Source organism: Stegostoma tigrinum, chromosome 28, assembly GCF_030684315.1.
Source record: "Stegostoma tigrinum isolate sSteTig4 chromosome 28, sSteTig4.hap1, whole genome shotgun sequence".
Classification (NCBI taxonomy): Eukaryota; Metazoa; Chordata; class Chondrichthyes; order Orectolobiformes; family Stegostomatidae; genus Stegostoma; species Stegostoma tigrinum.
The window spans coordinates 34,057,073-34,076,671 of record NC_081381.1 but is presented as its reverse complement, the minus strand read 5'-3'; the positions used below and the strand labels follow the sequence as shown (position 1 = coordinate 34,076,671).

At 40.5% G+C, this 19,599-nt stretch overlaps 2 protein-coding genes across 5 annotated transcripts in view; one reads left to right on the top strand and one right to left on the bottom strand.

Annotated features, from left to right (window-relative positions):
- LOC125466681 (C-X-C chemokine receptor type 3-like) overlaps positions 1-7,524 on the bottom strand; it is a 131,381-nt gene extending 123,857 nt beyond the window's left edge. Inside the window, exon 1 of the transcript XR_009447399.1 lies at positions 6,986-7,524. The gene's annotated coding sequence lies outside the window, so the exon portion shown is untranslated. The remainder of the gene's footprint in view (positions 1-6,985) is intronic.
- prdm2a (PR domain containing 2, with ZNF domain a) overlaps positions 6,383-19,599 on the top strand; it is a 140,222-nt gene continuing 127,005 nt past the window's right edge. Inside the window, exon 1 of one of the 4 annotated variants that reach the window (XM_059655582.1) lies at positions 6,383-6,758. Coding sequence is in view for 2 of the 4 variants with exons in the window: in XM_059655583.1 (XP_059511566.1) it covers positions 7,282-7,344 (63 nt within the window). In the remaining 2 variants the exon portion in view is untranslated. Of the gene's footprint in view, positions 6,759-7,033; positions 7,345-19,599 lie in introns of those variants that run through there. The other 3 variants (XM_059655581.1, XM_059655583.1, XM_059655584.1) reach the window with 3 other exon arrangements.

Below are 19,599 nucleotides of genomic sequence, written 5' to 3'. Positions count from 1 at the left end.
TCCATTACTGTATGAGGTAGCACGAAAGGTAATGCTCCTGGCTTTCCAACCAGGCACATTCCTGACCTCCAAATATTCTGGACCCCATTCTATTGTGGATAAGGCAAGTCAGTCAGTGTATATAATTTTACTGGACTCCAGCGGATGGTGTCAAATGAAAGGCACATGGAGCCCACAGCAATAGCCACCAGCTCTACCTGTTTTTAGAGGGATTGGAGGAAGCTGGCCCCCAATTCCAATCCTGCTGATCCAGTGCCAGCCCACTTACCATTCCTGATCCTGGGTAAACCCCAGTTACTGTTCCTGATACTGATTCTGGGCAAGCCCCAGTGTATGATTCCAATCCTGATCCCCGGGAAACCTTCATGTCTGATCCCAGGGAAGCCCCACTGACAGATCCAGGCCCTGATCCTGAGCACTGTCTTTTCAAAGACACTGACATCAAAACCAAACTCACAGATGGCCCTGCTCACATTGGCCAGGAGTGTAAGGCCTCAGTGTGAAGCAGCCCTGAAGTGAGACAGGTGGATAATAATAATCCTCCTGAGAAAGTATCCAGTGCAGTGCTCTAGCCCAGAGGTCAAACCTGCGCCATTGCAGTCACCCAAGCCATCTTCCAATTCATCTGGAGGTCTAAAATGGACTATGTCCACAGGGACACCATGCACAAAACTCTAAATAAGTTGGGGAAGAACGAACCCAATACCACCTTCATCCTGATGGCCACCTGGTGGCTGCTTCAAGCTGTGCATAGACCCTTGCTATGCAAACACCCAATGTCAGTACATACTGAGGTTTTATCTGTCACTTGTTGCGAAGGATGGACTGGCCTTGGTACCATGGAACACTCCGAGTAGTCACCTGTCCTTCGTGAAAAAATTTGCACAGAAAAATACCTTTAAACACAAGTCAATCTAGAAGTGGTCAGTATGTAGCATACTTGAGACCCTGTTTGAAAAGGAGAGAGGGGGTCCTGTAACGTGGTTCCCTGATCAGACTGTCAAAGTCATTTGGCAGTATGTCTCACCACCAGAACTGTTCAACAAGCACCAAGACATCACTTGGCTGATGGCGAGAAAGGCACTATTTTTGAGATCCTTCTGGTACGCCTGGTTTGTTTGAGCCACCCTCGAAGTGGCTGTGGGAGTAACAGACTGTCACACATTTCCTTCTGGAACGTACCTTTGCAAAGAAAGAGAGAGATGCAGTGATTTGTGTCAAGGTTCATCCTGAGCAGCTCTGTGATGCTGGACTCTAAGGCCTACGGGCTGATCCCTGGGATGCAAACCGAGACAAACATTGACTATGCCTGGAGGACCATTACCTCAGTGAAAGACACTCTCTGGTCTGCCTGAAGCTTTCTGGTTTTCCCAAATAAGGAATTGGCCCTAACTGAATGCTGCAGATTGGCACATTCCAAGGTCCAGGATTACGTGCTGAGAGACACACTAAAGCTTGGGGCAGCTGCCATCAAGAGGCAGTGGGGAAGGACCACTGTCTGAAGTCTTTCTGCCGAAGTATAATGGAGGTTTGTTCCATAATCAGACCCTCCCGGTGCCGCAAATATATGTAAATATAATCCTGCAAAAGTAAGCAATGCCTTGGGTTTTTTTGTTGGATAGTCAAACTTGAACGTTTATTCGTTCCTTCATGTGCTACTGTACAGAACAAGAACTGATCAGTGACTATATATATATATATATAGATATTTTGAATAACGTATATTTTTGAAATTTTAAAAAACCCATCTTCATACTAAGAAAGCACTGAGTGGCCGGTTGACAGAGCTCAGTGAATTGGATCCAGCAGTCTGACCAAGTTCACCAGAGCGGTTTTCAGGCAGTCGGCCTAGTTTGGGAAAAGTTAACTTAACTGAGTGTAAGTGTTGTTTCTTTAAATTGCAAGTGTTTTAATAAAACTAAGTTTAAAGTGCAGTCCTTTGTTTGTCTCAAACAGTAAGAGCACTTGGGTAATTGTGTTTTATGAGTAATAAATTGCTTGAAGTATCTATGGAATATTTCACTGGGTCATTGAATATTTGTAAGGGAGGAGTTAGGCAAGGAAATCAACGGTATTGGGCATGGATGGGAACTTGGCAGTCAGAATACCAATACTTCACTCATGATCTCTCTGAACGTCAGGGCAGTTCTGAAGAGCCAAATGGCCCATGTCTATGCTTAATTGGTGTACTTGTATGACCAGACAAAATTTTTATGATATTGATTAAGGAATCAATTCATCTGGGATTTTTTATGTCTACATGAGAGGGCAGACAAGACCTTGCTTTAACATTTCACATGGAAGAAGACACCAATGACAGGTTATATTTTGTGCTCAAATCTCTAGGGTGGGACTTGAATCTATTGTCTCTAGCCCAGAGGTAGGAATGTCATCAACGGAGAGTCTAGATGATAGTCTAGTACAGAAATAATACTGTTTCAATGTAATTCTCTGGAAGGAGTCCAAACAACATCTAATTGGGGTAAGTAAGGGAAATAAGGAAATTCAGGGTCATGTTTTTCATCTAGCAAGGAACTAGGATCCCCTCCAGACACGTGGTCAAAAGGTAATGGAAAGAAGTAGTTGTGGGCGTTAAAGCTAGGACTCTTGGCCCAACGACTTGAAATCAGCAGCACAAAAGCTCAAAAGCTTCACACAAGTCAGTGAATGCACCTTCAAACATTATATTCAACAACCACATCACCGGCCTCTGCAATTAGTCAATTCAACCGTAAACCAATCACACATCTATAGACAAACTGTACCAATCAGGATTCAGATCTAACATTCATAAGATCTAGTTCATCCTCACATACTTTGCAATGCTGCACACTGCACACCACATTTCGGTTCTCGCATACACCAACTAATCAATCATGACAGCTGCATCAGCCAAACTAATTCCATGACTTTCACTGACCCTGTTCCCTCTTTAATGCAGTGCAAGGTGATCTAGGTATTAAGCAGTAATAGGAGAGTGATGTGTGCGTGCAGGTTCTAACCTTGTGGTGGAGGAGACGGTGGTGACCATTCTTTTACATAATTTATTCATTTATGGAATATGGCTACTGCTGGCCAGTTTATCCCTGATCGCACTGAAGAGGGTGATGGTAAGCTGCCTTTTTGAACTTGGAGGGTAGATACACCCACAGAGCTTTTAGGAACGGAATTCCAGGATTTCAACCCAACGATAACTAAGGATTGGTAATACCGTTCCAGCCAAGATGATATATGGTTGGCGGGGGCAGGGGGGGGACTTCAGGGAGCTGCTTTCATCCAAGCAAGTGGACAGTATCCCACAACACTCTACACAATATTGTCCAGATCTTGCTGCATATGGGTATGGATTGCCTTAGCATCTGAGGAGTCATGAATGTTACTGAATGATGCAATCATCAGCGAACATCCCTACCTCTAACCTTATGATGTAACAAAAGTCATTGATAGAGCAGCTGAAGATTGTTGAGCGGAGGACACAACCCTGAGGAACTCCTACAGAGACTTCCTATGAATTAAGATGATTAGCCTCCAACAGCAACAACCATTTTTCTTTTGCTTGGTATGATTCCAACCAGCAGAAATCTGGAATTAAAAAGCTAGCATTATTAATGGTGACCATGAATCTAACACATTGATTTTTAAAACCTTCTTGGTTTAGGGAAGGAAATCTGTTATCTTTACCTGGATTGTTAACTATATATGATACCTGAACATAGCAATATGATTGCTTCTTAATTTTTTTTGTAAAGGTCTGCCAAAAAATATATTCAAAAAAGTGAAGGTAATTACTATGGTATATAGGTACAGCTGACCAGTCATTGGATATTGTTCTGCACAATAGATTGTCACAAATCAAAGTGCACAGCAACGGAAATAACATTACAATGTGGGTTTTTGATTGGTTTGAGTGCTAGGAAAAATAAAGTAAGGTTAAAGGTAATGTTCTCAAATTGCAGTGATGTGAAAAGTTTTGTTTCCCAAATATAACTTTATTAAGTTAGGAGTCAAACTAAGTTATTAGATAGTAGCATGAGCTATACCAGAACATGATTAAATTAAGTGATAAATGGGATTCAATGTTTGAAATCTGTGGTCAGCAACATTGGATAGAAGAAAGCCAATGTTCTTGATGGTGAGAAAAGTGGGTCTGTGAATATTGACCAATGATGGTAAAGGAATTATGACATATTTCTGATGGTGGCATTCCTAGGTTCCTATTGCACTTGTCCTCCTAGGCGATGGAAATCATGGGTTCGTAAAGTTCTGCTGAAGAAGCCTTTACTAGTTCCTGTAGACGATACACAGTCTAGCAATGGGTTAACTGTTGGATGGGGTGCCAGACAAGCTTTAGATAGTGGTGAGGTTTGTGAACGTTGTTGGAATTGCATCAATTTAGGCAAAACGACAGTATTCCATCACACCTATCTGTGCTTTGCCAACTGTAGAAAGATTTGGGGAGTCGTAAAGTGAATCATTCACAATCTTGCGGAGATTGATAGATATTTGTTTGGTAAATAGATATTAAGGAGAGGGTAAATGGCATTAAGGTCCAGATCAGAAAACAGAATGGAACTGCAGCCTTAAGGAACTCTCTAAAATGACTCTTGGTCTTACATTACCGATCTTCAAATTTAGGCGCAGAAATCACATTACGCTAGGTTATAGTCCAACAGTTCTGAGGCTCTGAAAGCTTGTGTTTTCAAATAAACCTGTTGGACTATGACCTGGTGTCGTGTGATTTCAGATCTTGTCCAATCCAGTCCAACACTGGCACCTCCACATCAAATTTAAGCTAATAGTTGAGTGAAATATATTGCTTGCAGATAAAACTTAAAATAAACCGAGTGTAAAAAAGCATTTTCCTCATACACTGCGGCTACATAAATCTGTTGGAAGTAAATTTCTTAGCAGCATCTCATGTTCTGCTACCATTTTTTGGCAATGTTTTATGTCTAAATGGGTTTTTACCTTGGATGAGTATCCAGTATAACACCCATTTTCAGTAAAGCTGGTAGTGAGAAAAATAAGGATACTGAATCCATTGTTTCCCCGTCTGTAATTGGTACTTCGGAGAGTATAAGTTCACACTTTGTTTGTCACTTTTCAGCAAAAACGAAGAATTTCAGCTAAATGTTAAAGATTTTTAAGAAAAACCCAAAGAACTGTGGATGTTCTAAATCAGGAACAAAAATAGAAGTTCCCTGTGAAGCTCAGCAGGTCTGGCAGCATGTTAAGAAAAATCAGAGTTAAGCTTTCAGGTCCAGTTACCCTTCCTCTAAGAATCACTTTGATGGTTTTCTGCTATTCGTATAGTATGTACACAAGCCATGGTAGACTTCATGAATGGCCCATCTTACTGTACATCTTTAAATGTTACATAAATCTCTCATTCCAAAATTAGGTATCGTGAGCTGCCTACAAAGAGGTAGCTTCAACTATACTCAGAAACTTTTGCCCCTTAATTGCAAAGTAACACATGAGTAACATACTTATCTACTGCCGTTTTTGTTTTTTTTCATTTAACTCACATGTTACTTTTGAAAGCCATTAACTTAATTCCTATGTATAAACTTCTTACTTCAGGAGGTAAGAAAATCTATTAGTAGTATTTCAAACACGGAAAAGGCAACCATTTAAGTAATTGAGTATTTTGTGCATTTTGCATTTTTAAATGCAATTACGTCAGGAACCTCATTTTCAATTCTATGCCATCAGTTACTGAGGAGGAAAAGTGGTATGAATGACTGTCAACATTCTGAGCAGGTCCATTGATTCTAATTCTTTTGTTCCTACTTATTTTACTGATAGCTAGTCACTCAACATTGATTGACTGTAGTTCAACAGGTAACTCTCAATCGCAGGATTGGTATCCATTGATTGAAATGTAACTAACAATCTGTTCAGTTGATCTTTTCTGAATATGAATATCTCTGAGGAAATCAGGTGCAAGTATCACTGTTACTTGAATGTGTAACAAGATAGATGCTGAAGTGTTTTGAACAAAGATGCTACTACAGCAATTACCCAGGAAGTAATAATAGCTTTAACAACCTGCAGGTAAACACTTTTTTCACTCGAGGATCACTGAAATGATTGGGACCACGTAGGAGTTTTTTTTTTATTTTAGCTTACATAGTAGCAAGAATTATCCCTCGTACAAGTACATCTTTAAATCATATAAAGGTGAAAGTGAAGAACATTAACAACAAAACAAAGGTGTGAAGAGTTGTGCTTAGTACATCATTTTATTTGTAATACATAACAAGATAAATCATGATGAAATGCATCTTTGAATGACTTGTGGGCGTGACGATACAGAAGTTCTTGCCCAACAATGTCAGTGACCTGACCCCAATTAGCTGGGGAAAGAGCTGAGGTTGGACTCTTGGACACATTACCCGGTTCTGCAGAGTTGGTGATCTCAGCCAGAGATATATTACAATGGGCATCAGTGCTGTTTGAAGTGACCAGCGCTGGAAAGGGAATCCAGAATGCTACGCTGGTGGAATGTCCTGTCAGTGTTCACCCGTAAAGTAGTGGGTCAAGAAGTGGAGAGATCGGACTCCTAGTGTGGTCAACTCCAACAGGGCAGTAAATGGGTTCACATCAGATAAAAGAGAAAGAAAGAAATAAAACAAACACATACGGTTCTCCTGGCAGAATGTTAAAAAGTTTGTCCGCTGAGTGTCCTGAGCTGGTGGGGGATTGTGGATTGGAGCTTGTGGTGGTGGGCTGCGATGGACTGATTACCGAAGGAGGTGAGTGGCCCGGTGACCCGAGGGCCGGGCTGGGCCTGCCTGGGAGTGGGGCGGAGGGTGGAGTGGGGCGGAGGGTGGAGGGGGGGTGGGAGCGGGAGAGGGAGAGTCCGCCAGGCCGCCGCCGCCGGTCCCGGCGCCATCTTGCGGGGAGCCGGGGCCCCTTCGCCGAAAGCCCAGGAAGCGGCCGAGCACACCACAACCCGCCCGCCCGCCCTCCCTCACTTTACCTCAGCTTCCAGCCTGCCGCACCGTCCTGGGCCATCGCTCGCCGTTAATTCCCCCGGTCCTTTCAGTCCCGGGTTATCTGTCACTTGGGGGAGCGGACTGTTTGTGAGAGATCTTCCTTCCTTCCTTCCTTCTCTACACGTTCGGACTGACAGCGGCTCTCCACGGCGGAATAAAATCCAGTTTTGCGCTGACTCTCGTTCTTGATCTTACTCCTGGTTCCTGGTCGATCCGGCTCTGCGCTTCCACTCCCTCCCCCCCGGAAAAAAAACCCGTCAACTTTAACCCCGCGCGCCAAATGATCCGGTGCCGATCCGGAGCGGAGTCTCCAGCAGCCGGAGCCGTGGCCGCCTCCCAACAGGTAACACAGCATCATTGGACAATATTCCCTCAAGATGTACTTTTATTTTCCTTTCCTTCTAAACCCACACATCCCCTTTTGTCCTCCACTTCAAACAATAACTGCCCACAGACTCATATCTTTCAATGTTTCACATTATTCGTCAAATGTTTTATTGACACCACAGCAGCCACCTCTCTCTTCTCTCTCCCCCCCCCAACGAGCGTTTACCCACATAAAACTTGGTCCGATTTTAAAAGTTGCAAACGTTGACTCTCCCCGTTTTCACAACGAAACGAACAAATTCGATTTGTTTAATCGACTTTTAATCGCGAGGAGAGCGGCCATAAGAAAAAGATTTTTAAAAAATTCCGTTTCGACGTGAAAAATATTATGTTTAGGGGGCGGGGTTGTGATTTAAATGGATTATTTTTACGTTGGCCTCTTCAGGTTTCCAATTTTGTTTGGTCGTTTCTAATTATGCTGCGAATTTGCCAAAAATTAGAAGGCATTTTATTCAGGTTAAGTGAGAAAAAGCAAATTTCTGTATTGTCTGAACAAATGAATAATTCAGAGGAGAGTGTTACAGAAACAAGAATTACACTTTTGTTAATTGTGTTACCTATATAGTATTTATTTTTCATATTCATGCAAATTATGGTTTGTTGAAGTTAAATGTAGTCCAAGTGCTTGTAAGTATAATTTGTTTTGAAATCTATTCAAAGCTTTTGAGGGGAAAAATTTGGATAATTTGGCTACTAATCTGGAAGCTGATGCCTTGGTAAATGCGAATAAAATATATTTATTTAACATTGTGAATAAAAAAGTTTGGTATGATAAATGTTGTTATGACAACCAAAAATAATTGCAAAAAACTAGTTTTGTACAATTCCGGTCTTAAAGCCTTTTGCAATTAGTGATAGAAATTAGATCTCAGGAAGAGAATGGTAGTAGGCTTTGCTGGTGTTAATGGTTAATAAGACTAATTCTACTCCTTGAAATATACAGGGGTTTCCTAAATTTGCTGCCACCTTGAAATCTGGAGCCTTTAAGCAGCTCAGTAGTCACCGTGGAGCCATTGCTGTGAGATAGCCACTGAGAAATTCAAAGGGAATTCAGACAAATTCACTTGTAAAAATCAGTAATAGTTGAAGCAAATAATATAGATGTATTGGGAGGGGCGTGAAGAATGAATCTACATCGGGCGAAGTGAATAGTGGGTTACAGTGGTGGCTTTATACATTTTTTAAAAACTTGAATGCAATGTAATCATTGGCACAGACTGGTTGGGTTGAATGGCCAGTTTCTGTGCTGTGTATCCTACAGTGTGTAATATCAATAAACATTTGCAAACGTAAAACAGCTGAACAGCTCATAGGTTGTCTAGTATCCATCATTCAATAATTTTCTGACTTCTACCCCCTTTATTTAAAAAATGGTTTGAAGTTATATTTTGTAGGTCTAAAATTCTATTTCAAAATCTGAATTTGTTGTGAGATTGTGGGTAATTTGAGGAATGTTTGAATTGGTTTTCTAAAGTAGCCTTGAACTGTTTTGCGAAACAAGTTTAAAATAAAATACTGGGTGGGAAATTCCTATCTTGCTGATTTGATAGGAAATGACAAGCTTATCTTGCATTTTTTTTTAATTGTGCATTTTATAGATTTGGCATTGTCGCTTAATTGGATATATGACTTATGGGAATTAACTGGTGTATTTTTGCATGTTTGGTGTTTTAATTGCATATCTAAATGGCTTAGTTTGGAAGTATTTAATAGTTACATATTGTAAAAATAGATATTCTGTGCCAGAAGAACATTAACTTGTAGAGCAGTTAAAATGATCACCTTGCCCCTGGCTAAGGGAGGGGAATAATCAACTAAAGATGCTGGGGGTATCAGATGTTGGGCTAGGGCAGACTCAATCATGCCTTTTAGTTTTGAGTATCTTCTCATCAACCTCACTTTAATATACTAAGAATAGTAAGCAGAATGGGTTAGTGTAAGGTAACTGGTACCCATGGAACCTTAACTCTTTCTGGAGAGGAAGAGCATAATGATCAAATCAGTAGCAGGCAAAATGCAAAAAGTAATAATGGGATTGGGGTTTATTAAATTAAGTTCTGTGGAAAAGCTGATCTAGTCACACTTGCAGCTTCATCACTTGTTGTGTTACGCTATCAACAAATCCCTTCCTTGTAATATCACTGTTTTTGTAAATCACAAGGAGAATAATTCCTTTTAAAAGTTGTGAAATATAAGGAGTTGTATATAAATTGTGCAATGAAAGCAGTTGAAAGCTTATTTGGCAGCTCTTATTTTTCCAGAAAACAGTAGACTTGTGTCGAAGGGCCAGTGTCTTGTACACAATATTTAAATCTTTATCTTCAAATATGACAGAGAAGTGTTGTAAACGATTGCTATCTTGCATCATGTCAGTGTTTTTGGGTGAGTTTAATGCATTTAAATCCATGTATTATTTAAAAATTCTCCTGTTAAATACGTTAATGCTGAGAGGTTACTCTTCAGTTTCATCTTTTTGATTCACAACTTCAAGTTGTTTCTTTCTTACCACACTAGTACTTTGAACTACTGTTATCTTGTCCTCTCCTTTAGCACGACCCTGGCTTGGAAGGACAAATGTTATAAACTAAAGCTGTTTTCAGGTTGTGTGTAGCAGCTTTTAGTATCACCGACTCTGAATGTGTGGATCTTGCTTAGCTGTTGGCAACCCTTAAAGTAACCTTACTGGATTCTTTATTGGGCATTGCCAAGAATTCCCTGCTAAATGAAGTTGTTTTAAGGCTGACTTTATGTTTTACTTTGGGATTGTTAGCAGTGTGTGGGAGTCAGTATAGTTACTCTTGTTATGTAATGAAATATGGCATCCAAAGAGCATTGCAAGAACCGACACCAATGAGATCAATGACCAGTTAACCTCAGAATAACAGAATTGTTACAGTGCAGGAGGAAGCTATTTGGCATGAGAAAGTATTATGTCGTTTGGCCCTTGCCTTTTTAAAAAATCAGTTACTTTAAATCTATGCTCCCCTAGCTCTTCAACCCTTCACGTATGTGAACAGTTTCTCCCTGTTTGCTCTGTTCAAGCGCTTTTTGTTAAACATAAACCGAAAGAACTGCAGATGCTGGAAATCAGAAATCAGAAACATAAATTGCTGGAAAAGCTCAGCTGAGCTTTCCAGTAATTTATGTCTCTCTGTTTTTGTTGTAAATTTAGGAACACATGCAGTCTAGGGACTGGGATAAATAGCTCCTACAGCAGTACCGAAGGAATTTTTATGTTTTTTACTTGGAAAAAGCAGATGGGGCCTGGATGATGCCTCACTTAGTCCCTCTATTCTACTTTAGTCTAGGTTATTTGTTCATCTCATGGATTGGGACTTGAACCCAACCTTTTGACTCAAATTTCAGAATGCTGCTACTGATCCTCGCTAATGTAGGGTTTATTTGACCATAGCCAGGTTTTGTTTTTTTTCCCTCAAGAAGTCAGGTGGGATTTGAACCCAGAGATTGTCCATGTCCATTAATTGTTGTACACATTTCAATCAGGTGATACTAACTGATCTTGTTTAGTTTGAGGGTTTATCTAATGATAAGGCACAAATGCATAGAGAAACCTGAAAATCTTCAGTTCTATGAAATTTTAAATGAAAGAAATGGGTGATTAAGTATGAATTCAAATGGAATTATCTGAACTTCAGTTAGACTGTCAAGCCCTGTGGACTATATGTAGCTTACAGCTTGTAATTTAAACACACCCGCATTAAAGTAAGTATAGAATTTTTCAGTACCATGTGAAAGAGGATTGTTGGAGAAATGCTTTTTTAAAGCACAGTGAGCTGGAGTAGAAAATTATGCTATCTTAATTTTCACATAGACTGGAAAGAAAAATGCCTAGTAAAGGAGTACATTTGGTACTAATTAATAAATACTTCAAGGAAACATTGACCATAGATTACTGTTAAAGGAGGAAAATGAAAACCAGCTTAGCACTGATGTATGACATTTCATTTAAGAAAGTGATGTCTGACCAATCCCCATGTAAAATGTCTCTTAACTGCAACCTTTCCCAATAGATGAAGGAAATTAATTTTTTCTTTATTAATTGACAAACCTTCAATTATAGTAATAATGATGAATTTCCTTCTGTTACATTGGTGACTTTTTACTGAAATTGTTGGTAAAATAATTCTTTGCTGCCAATCCCATAGGGCTGGAGGACTGGTTCGAGTAAAGCCCATGATAGGGCAATAAAGTGATTTTTGGTTTTTAAAAATGCCCAGTCTTCACATTCAATAGCTATTCCTCTAGAAACAACTGATTTTAAAGTCTGAAGTGATTAATTCATGAAAGTGCATTTATGTTATTTATCAACTGTTGCATAGATATCCCCCTATTTAAAGTGCATTCGAAAGTGTATTTTCATTTTAGTGTAGTATATAAATTAGGAAACATAGTTGAACAGTGTTGCCCTCAACTTTGTTTTATCATGATCCTGTGACACACTTCCTTTCTTATTCCTACCTGATTTATTTTATTCATCCCTAAGATATGAATGGCACTGATTAGGCCACCATTTATTGTCCATCCTTAATTGCTCAAAAGGACAGGTGAGAGTTAACCACATTGCTGTTGGTCTGAAGTCACATGTAGGCCAGACCAGGTAAGGGTGGCAGTTTCTTTCCCTAAATGATTTCAGTGAATCAGCCGGGTTATTTGAACAATCAACAGTGGTTTCAATGATCATCATTAAAATCTTAATTCCAAATTTTTATTGAATTCAAATTTCACTGTTTGATCATCATCTTGAAAGTTATTGGAAAAGGCACTTCAACAGAAGCCTTCAAACAAAAGAAAATGACTGCATTGTGAGGCAGATTGTGCTGAGAAAAAAAAACTTTGAATGGGCTGGGAGATGAGATGAGAGGCATTGTCAAACATTAAGGTATGAGAAGGATCAGATGGCAGGGGTGTAGGTACTCAGGATTGCTGTATAATAAAGTATTATTCAAGGGTTACGTGCCAATTGCTAGAAAGTGGAATTAGTGCAGATTTGATGGTCTGAAGGCCCTTTTCGGTGCTCTGTGAACCTTATCATGTTTAGGGTATAAGTGTGGTAATCCAATGTCAAGTGGAGATTTTTTTTTAAGATAGGTGGCTGAAAAACAGTATTCAGTTATGACAATGAAACAATTGGGAAACTTGAGACAAAGGAGCATCGTTCTCTCTTTTCCTACGGGGAGCAATAAATTAGGAATATAGAAGGATAATGTTCCATTTGAGCATGTTATGAGAAGGTATGGAATAATGGGTTCTGCATCAGCTGAAACTTATGTCGGATGGAGAAGCGTGACTCATATTAGAGATTAACTATTCTATCTGAAGAAGGGTAGTACCCAAAATGTTGACTGCTCCTTTCCTCTAGATGCTGCCTGGCCTGCTGTGTTCTTCCAGCGTCCTGTTTGTCTGCCTTGGGTTACAGCACCAGCAATTGTTTCTTGTCTCTCATCTCTGTCTTGACTGAAGGTATGGATTAGGGTTCTTTGAGAGTTGGTAGGGGATAAAACAGATGGTTTGTAAAATGAAAGAAAGAAACCAAAGAATAGCAAGAATTTACTGATGTTGGCAACTTTGAACTGAAGACACACTGGGAAGTTAAAATCTAAGTAGGTGATTAAGGGAGCAGGTGGAAAAATTCCTAATGTAGATAAGTTGATGTGGGACTAAATTGGGGAGGAAGGTGAAGGATCAATTATGCAGGTTTCCCCAGTTTTAGGCAGAAATAAGTCAGATTTTACTTTAATTATTGAGTGAAGGTCGATTGTGGATAGCGAGATGAGAGGAAAGCTTTTATGGGATTGGTTGTTGGGCCACAGCATTGTAACAATTGACAGTCTCACCAAAATGCCAGTGATTCATCATATGCACTTTAGTCCAAGCTCCTTTACTTGATTTTGATATGCTGCGCTTATAGAGTCATACAGCATAGAAACAGACCCTTTGATTCAACTCAGCAATGTTGACCAGGTTTGAAAAACTAAACTAGACTCGTCCCATTTGCCTGCACTTGGCACATGAAACTTTTGTGTTCATGTACCTGTCCAAATGTCTTTTAAATGTAGTAATTGTGCCTGCCTCTACCACTTCCTCTGGCAGTTCATTCTACATACGCAATATCCTCTGTGACAAAGTTGCTCTTCAGGTCCATTTTAAATCTTTTCCCCTCTCACCTTAATCTGAGGATAAGGAAATATATAGAATCTGAAGGGTATCGAGGCTTCAAAAAGAGTTCAGCAATGGCTATGAAGCAGATTAAGTGAAAATATTGTGTTTATGATGGCAAGTCAAAGGATAATATGGTAGGTAATCAGAGATCACATCCAATAGAATTAATAGGTTAAGTCTTTTTTCCCTAGTGGTTAAAACGTGTGTTTGGATTGGATAGATGAAAGATATATTGGAGGAATGATCTTAATCTAAGAAAAACTTCAATATATTATCTCAAATGCACATACAAAAGGTACTAAAACAGTTGTAGAGTCTTTGTGGAGTAGGGAGGACAAACAAACACATTGAAATTTGACATTCCTTAGGGTGTCCCTGCAATTGCAAGCAAGGCATTTTTTAACTCTTGCGAGACCATATTTACATTCATTTTGAGGTAACAAGAGGCCTGACATCTGACTGGACCCATGTTATGCTTTGACAGTAGGCCCTAGACAATGCCTCGGTAGCAGCTTTTCCAAACTTTAGTGTGTCCATCAGCATGTAGTCTGGAACTTTCGATCGTGCCAATCTGCAACGCCTCGGTTGAGGTCAGCTCTCTACATTGGAAGGCCAACAAGGTTTGGCAGACCAAAGAGTGTCTTTCACCACTGGCGCAGGGAGTGGTGGCACATAGAGACTAGGCGTGCATGAAGGATCTAGTGAGCAGTGCCCTTTTCGCTGCCAGCCAAGCCATGTCTTGGTGCTTGTTGGGATGTTCTGGTGATGAAGTGTTCTGCCAAAAAGCTTTGACAGTCTGCTCAGGGAGCCATGCGACAGAGCTTTGTACATGATGTCCTTGCAGACTCAGCCTTTTGACTTCCAGGTGAAGTGGAAAGTGGCTTGGGTGATTGCTAAGGTGCAGTCTCAGGGAACAGGACAGACCTATGTCACGTGCAGCAACGCCAGTAGGACCTTACACCTGATTGTCAGGTTTTACCTGCGAAGGAGCATATCACCTGTCATGTCTCAATTTACCTGGCTCCTCAGGCCAGTTTGAGCTGGTCATAGATGCCCATGAGTCTGCGTGCTGACAGCACATCCAAGGAGAAAATGGTGACATCATCTACGTACAAGGGTGCTTTGACCTGCAGGCCTCTGCTGCTTGGAACAGTCACCCCTCTCAGGCTGGACGGAATAAAAAAAAACCAGAAACAAAAACATAAATTGCTGGAGAAACTGGTCTAGCAGCATCTGTGGAGAGAAAGCACAGTTAACATTTAGGGCCCAGTGACCCTTTTTCAGCATCATCAGGGAAACTGTGCGTGTTGAGGATATGGAAAAGGTGGAGAAGATAGCAAAGAATTAAATGGTTGAGCGTGGAGAAAATGTTTTGAGCCCCAGCTCTGATCTAGAGGTGTGTGCAACTGGTTAACAGCTTCAGATGAACATATGAAACAATAAGCTCAAAAGTGAGAATAATATGCTCCCCAATGTGTATTGATAGATAGCTCTCCTGACTACATGTTGAAGAGGGTTATCATTCATATGAATGAAAGTGAAAAGACAGATAGTGGGGTAATAAAATGTGAGGCTGGATGAACACAGCAGGCCAAGCAGCATCTCAGGAGCACAAAAGCTGACGTTTCAGGCCTAGACCCTGATGAAGGGTCTAGGCCCGAAACGTCAGCTTTTGTGCTCCTGAGATGCTGCTTGGCCTGCTGTGTTTCATCCAGCCTCACATTTTATTATCTTGGAATTCTCCAGCATCTGCAGTTCCCATTATCTCAGACAGATAGTGGGGATTCGTTTAGATGTGATGCTTCTAAGAAGGACCAAGCAAAATGTGCATGTGATGGTCATTCGTGCTCAACTGTAATTGTTAGTTGCTGGTTAGAACAATAGATTCTATTACTGCTGGTTTAAATACTTTTATTAGGTTGTTTTGTAGCTTGTGTGTTTTCTTAGTGGAGCATTTGTTTAGTTTGTGATGTTTCTTCATATGTACTATATTAAGAGAAAATGTGTTTACTCCCCCCCCAAAAAAAATCTATACAAAGATCTGAAGAGCTCTGTAATGATCATTGCAGATGGCAGTAGAAGATTGAGTGGTACTCTTAAAAGGCATGCCTTCACTCATTCTCCATAAGGTAGTGTCATACTGATAACTCCTTTTTGGTACAGTAGCCTGCTGCATTAGTGACATTGCTATTCCTTTGTTCAACTGTATGTTATTAGGTAATTTCCTGGTCAGTCAGTAAATGATGTGAATAGATTTTTATGCACAATTCATCATTTGTAGTTATCTTCCATTCACTTCATCTTGATGCTTTTAAAGTAAGATTTTGTAGTTTTGGCTACCTGTTTGCTTGAAATGTTCAGGCAATTCAAATTGGAAATGGAGATACAAACTCCGCTGTTTAAATAACCCATTTATTGCAGTCCATTGCATATACAGTCTATTGCTGTTTTGAGTAAATGAGTTTAATTTGCTCTAGGTTCTACTATTAACCCTTCTCTGTCTCCAATTTTTTGGCCAGGGTAGTGTAACTCAGTGGTTGATGGTGATGTTGTTACTTTCACATTTATTTCAATCTTTAGATTAGGAAAATAGGGTGAGGGAGGACTTGGTTTTTTTTAAAGATCCCTCAAAAATACTTTAAAACACTTTTTATCCAGAATGAACTGCATTACAATCAACAATGCATAGCTGTTTTACAGTCTCGAATATCTCACATAGTAATGAGATGTCTGATTTTTTTTTTTTGCTTGCGTTTTGCTTTTCCATGAACATATCACAAGAAACAGGAGCAGGAATATACCATAGAGTCCCAGCTCCACCTTATTCTTCCTTTCTAAAAATGGAAATTGAAACTGTGATAATGGGAACTGCAGATGCTGGAGAATCCAAGATAATAAAATGTGAGGCTGGATGAACACAGCAGGCCCAGCAGCATCTCAGGAGCACAAAAGCTGATGTTTCGGGCCTAGACCCTTCATCAGAGAGGGGGATGGGCGGAGGGTTCTGGAATAAATAGGGAGAGAGGGGGAGGCGGACCGAAGATGGAGAGAAAAGAAGATAGGTGGGGAGGTAGGGAGGGGATAGGTCAGTCCAGGGAAGACGGACAGGTCAAGGAGGTGGGATGAGATAGTAGGTAGGAGATGGAGGTGTGGCTTGGGGTGGGAGGAAGGGATGGGTGAGAGGCAGAACAGGTTAGGGAGGCAGAGACAGGTTGGACTGGTTTTGGGATGCAGTGGGTGGAGGGGAAGAGCGGGGCTGGTTGTGTGGTGCAGTGGGGGGAGGGGACGAACTGGGCTGGTTTTGGGATGTGGTGGGGGAAGGGGAGATTTTGAAGCTGGTGAAGTCCACATTGATACCGTTGGGCTGCAGGGTTCCCAAGCGGAATATGAGTTGCTGTTCCTGCAACCTTCGGGTGGCATCATTGTGGCACTGCAGGAGGCCCATGATGGACATGTCATCTAAAGAATGGGAGGGGGAGTGGAAATGGTCGCAAACCGTTTGGGAACCCTGCAGCCCAATGGTATCAATGTGGACTTCACCAGCTTCAAAATCTCCCCTTCCCCCACTGCACCACACAACCAGCCCAGCTCTTCCCCTCCACCCACTGCATCCCAAAACCAGTCCAACCTGTCTCTGCCTCCCTAACCTGTTCTTCCTCTCACCCATCCCTTCCTCCCACCCCAAGCCGCACCTCCATCTCCTACCTACTAACCTCATCCCACCTCCTTGACCTGTCCGTCTTCCCTGGACTGACCTATCCCCTCCCACCTATACTCTCCTCTCCACCTATCTTCTTTTCTCTCCATCTTCGGTCCGCCTCCCCCTCTCTCCCTATTTATTCCAGAACCCTCCGCCCATCCCCCTCTCTGATGAAGGGTCTAGGCCTGAAACGTCAGCTTTTGTGCTCCTGAGATGCTGCTTGGCCTGCTGTGTTCATCCAGCCTCACATTTTATTATCTTATATTAAATTGAAACTGTGAACTGTATTTCAGACATGTTCGCAACAAAACTCCACTATTGTAACAAGGCTTCTTTCATTTTGTATTCCATTCCCTTTGTGATAATGGATAATTTGTAATTTGCCTCTTTCATTCATACTTTCATGCTAACTTTGTCCTGTCTTACTAGTGTACATCCAAATCCTTGGACATCAACATTTATGCACTTGATGCCTTTTAAAACAAAAAGCCGCTTTTCCAATCTGATGACCAAAATGAGCAACTTCACAATTTCTCATTTTATTACTTCATCAGCCACCTTGTTGTCCATTCAGTTAAATCTGTTTATATTTCTTTGCAGCCTTCTTGTGTTCTCACTTAGCTTTTGTTGTCAGCAAATCTGGGTACATTACTCTTGGTCTCTTTCTGTAAGTCACTTATTGTAGACTGTAAAAAACTGAGGCTGTAGTACCATTTCTTGAGGCACTCCTCTAGTTTCATACTTCCAGCCTGAAAATGCCACATGTATCCACTACCTTTTGATTGCTGTCCATAAACATTCTCTAACCATATCACTCTCCACTCCATGAGCCCTTGTCTTGTGTATCAGAATTATCGTTTGACACGTCACCTTGTTGCATGCTTTTTAGGAATCCAACCGTACCATATCTACTGGGTTACCTATGCCCAGCCTGCAAGCTGCATCTTCAAAAAACTTTCATTGTCATGCACTTTTCTTTTATCAAAACCACATGTATGATACTGAGTAGCATTTTCCATACGTTGCTTTAGAAGTAGTGTGAATTAATAAAAGGCCAATTCTAAATGTTTTCTGTGACAAAACTGTCATGCTGCATTATGTTGGTTTGCTTCAGATTTCTTTAAGAAATATGTTCGGATAAGGAATCCGTTGAAGCAGCTTTGTGACATCACAAGTCACACCAGTTTAAATAATCAAATCTCTTGTGGAAAGCAGCATCAACTGTTTTCTTGGACAATGAAAGCTGTTGATGAGAATGATGGGGAATGAGCGAAGTGGTCATGCATAAATAAGTTGCTGTTTTAAAATCTCATTGGTAAAGATACAGTACCTTGGCTGTCTGTACATTATTCTTTTATTCATTGGCAATACAAGGCAACTGCTGTATTCAGAGAACTCCTGAGTTTTTTTTTGATTTGGTATGATCATATAAAAATACTGTAAAGGTTGAAAAGTATAGCAATGAAGAGATGAATGTTGGCAAATTGTATACATTTTTAAAAATGAAACTGCTTGAGTATGAGCTAAAACAGATGTCTGTACCTCTATGCCGACTTGAGATGTTTAGAAGAAACTATTAAATATCTAACAGTTGATCGTGCAAGCTGTTATGGAAATGGGATGTTTCATAGATAGGTTTTGTTTTTACCTTGTAAAGTCTACTGACTTTTTAAAGGTGAACTTGTCATAGTCCTACAGAACCATAGAGTTGCTCCCTCGTTAGAGAGATAAGACTGACATTGGTTTTTAACCTGAGAGTCATCACACCTCAAGTAAGGGGAAAGTTTGAGGAGTAGATTCCTTTTATGGCAACTTCAGGATGTGTGGGAATTGAGTCCACTCTGACATACCTCTTCGTCACCAATCAGCTTCTAGCTGACTGTGGTAACCACCCACCTAACTGATTGAGGGATAGCATGTCTCCCTTATGTATGGAGAAGTGACATGTGATTTTCATAGTAAACTGTTCAAATTCTACTGTTATGTTTACAATGCCACTTCATACCTCTGAGAGATGATGTTGACTGTCACACATTTTATCTGTCATTGTGTCTTCTATTGATTTATTATACCGGAATGAGCATGATGTACGGATAAAAAGAAATGAAGGCCATATAGTTATACCATTGAAGCTTAGATATAAAGCAGACTAGATCAGGCAAATTTGTGATAAGTCAAAATTACTCTTTATTCTTTGTGTGACTCCATTACAAGGATGTGATCTAAGGTATTCTCATTCTAAAATGGCCTGAAAGAATGTTTGAAACCAAATGGAATGAGGAAACATGATAGATTTTAATCAGTCTGTTCAGACATGTTACCTCCTGGAGC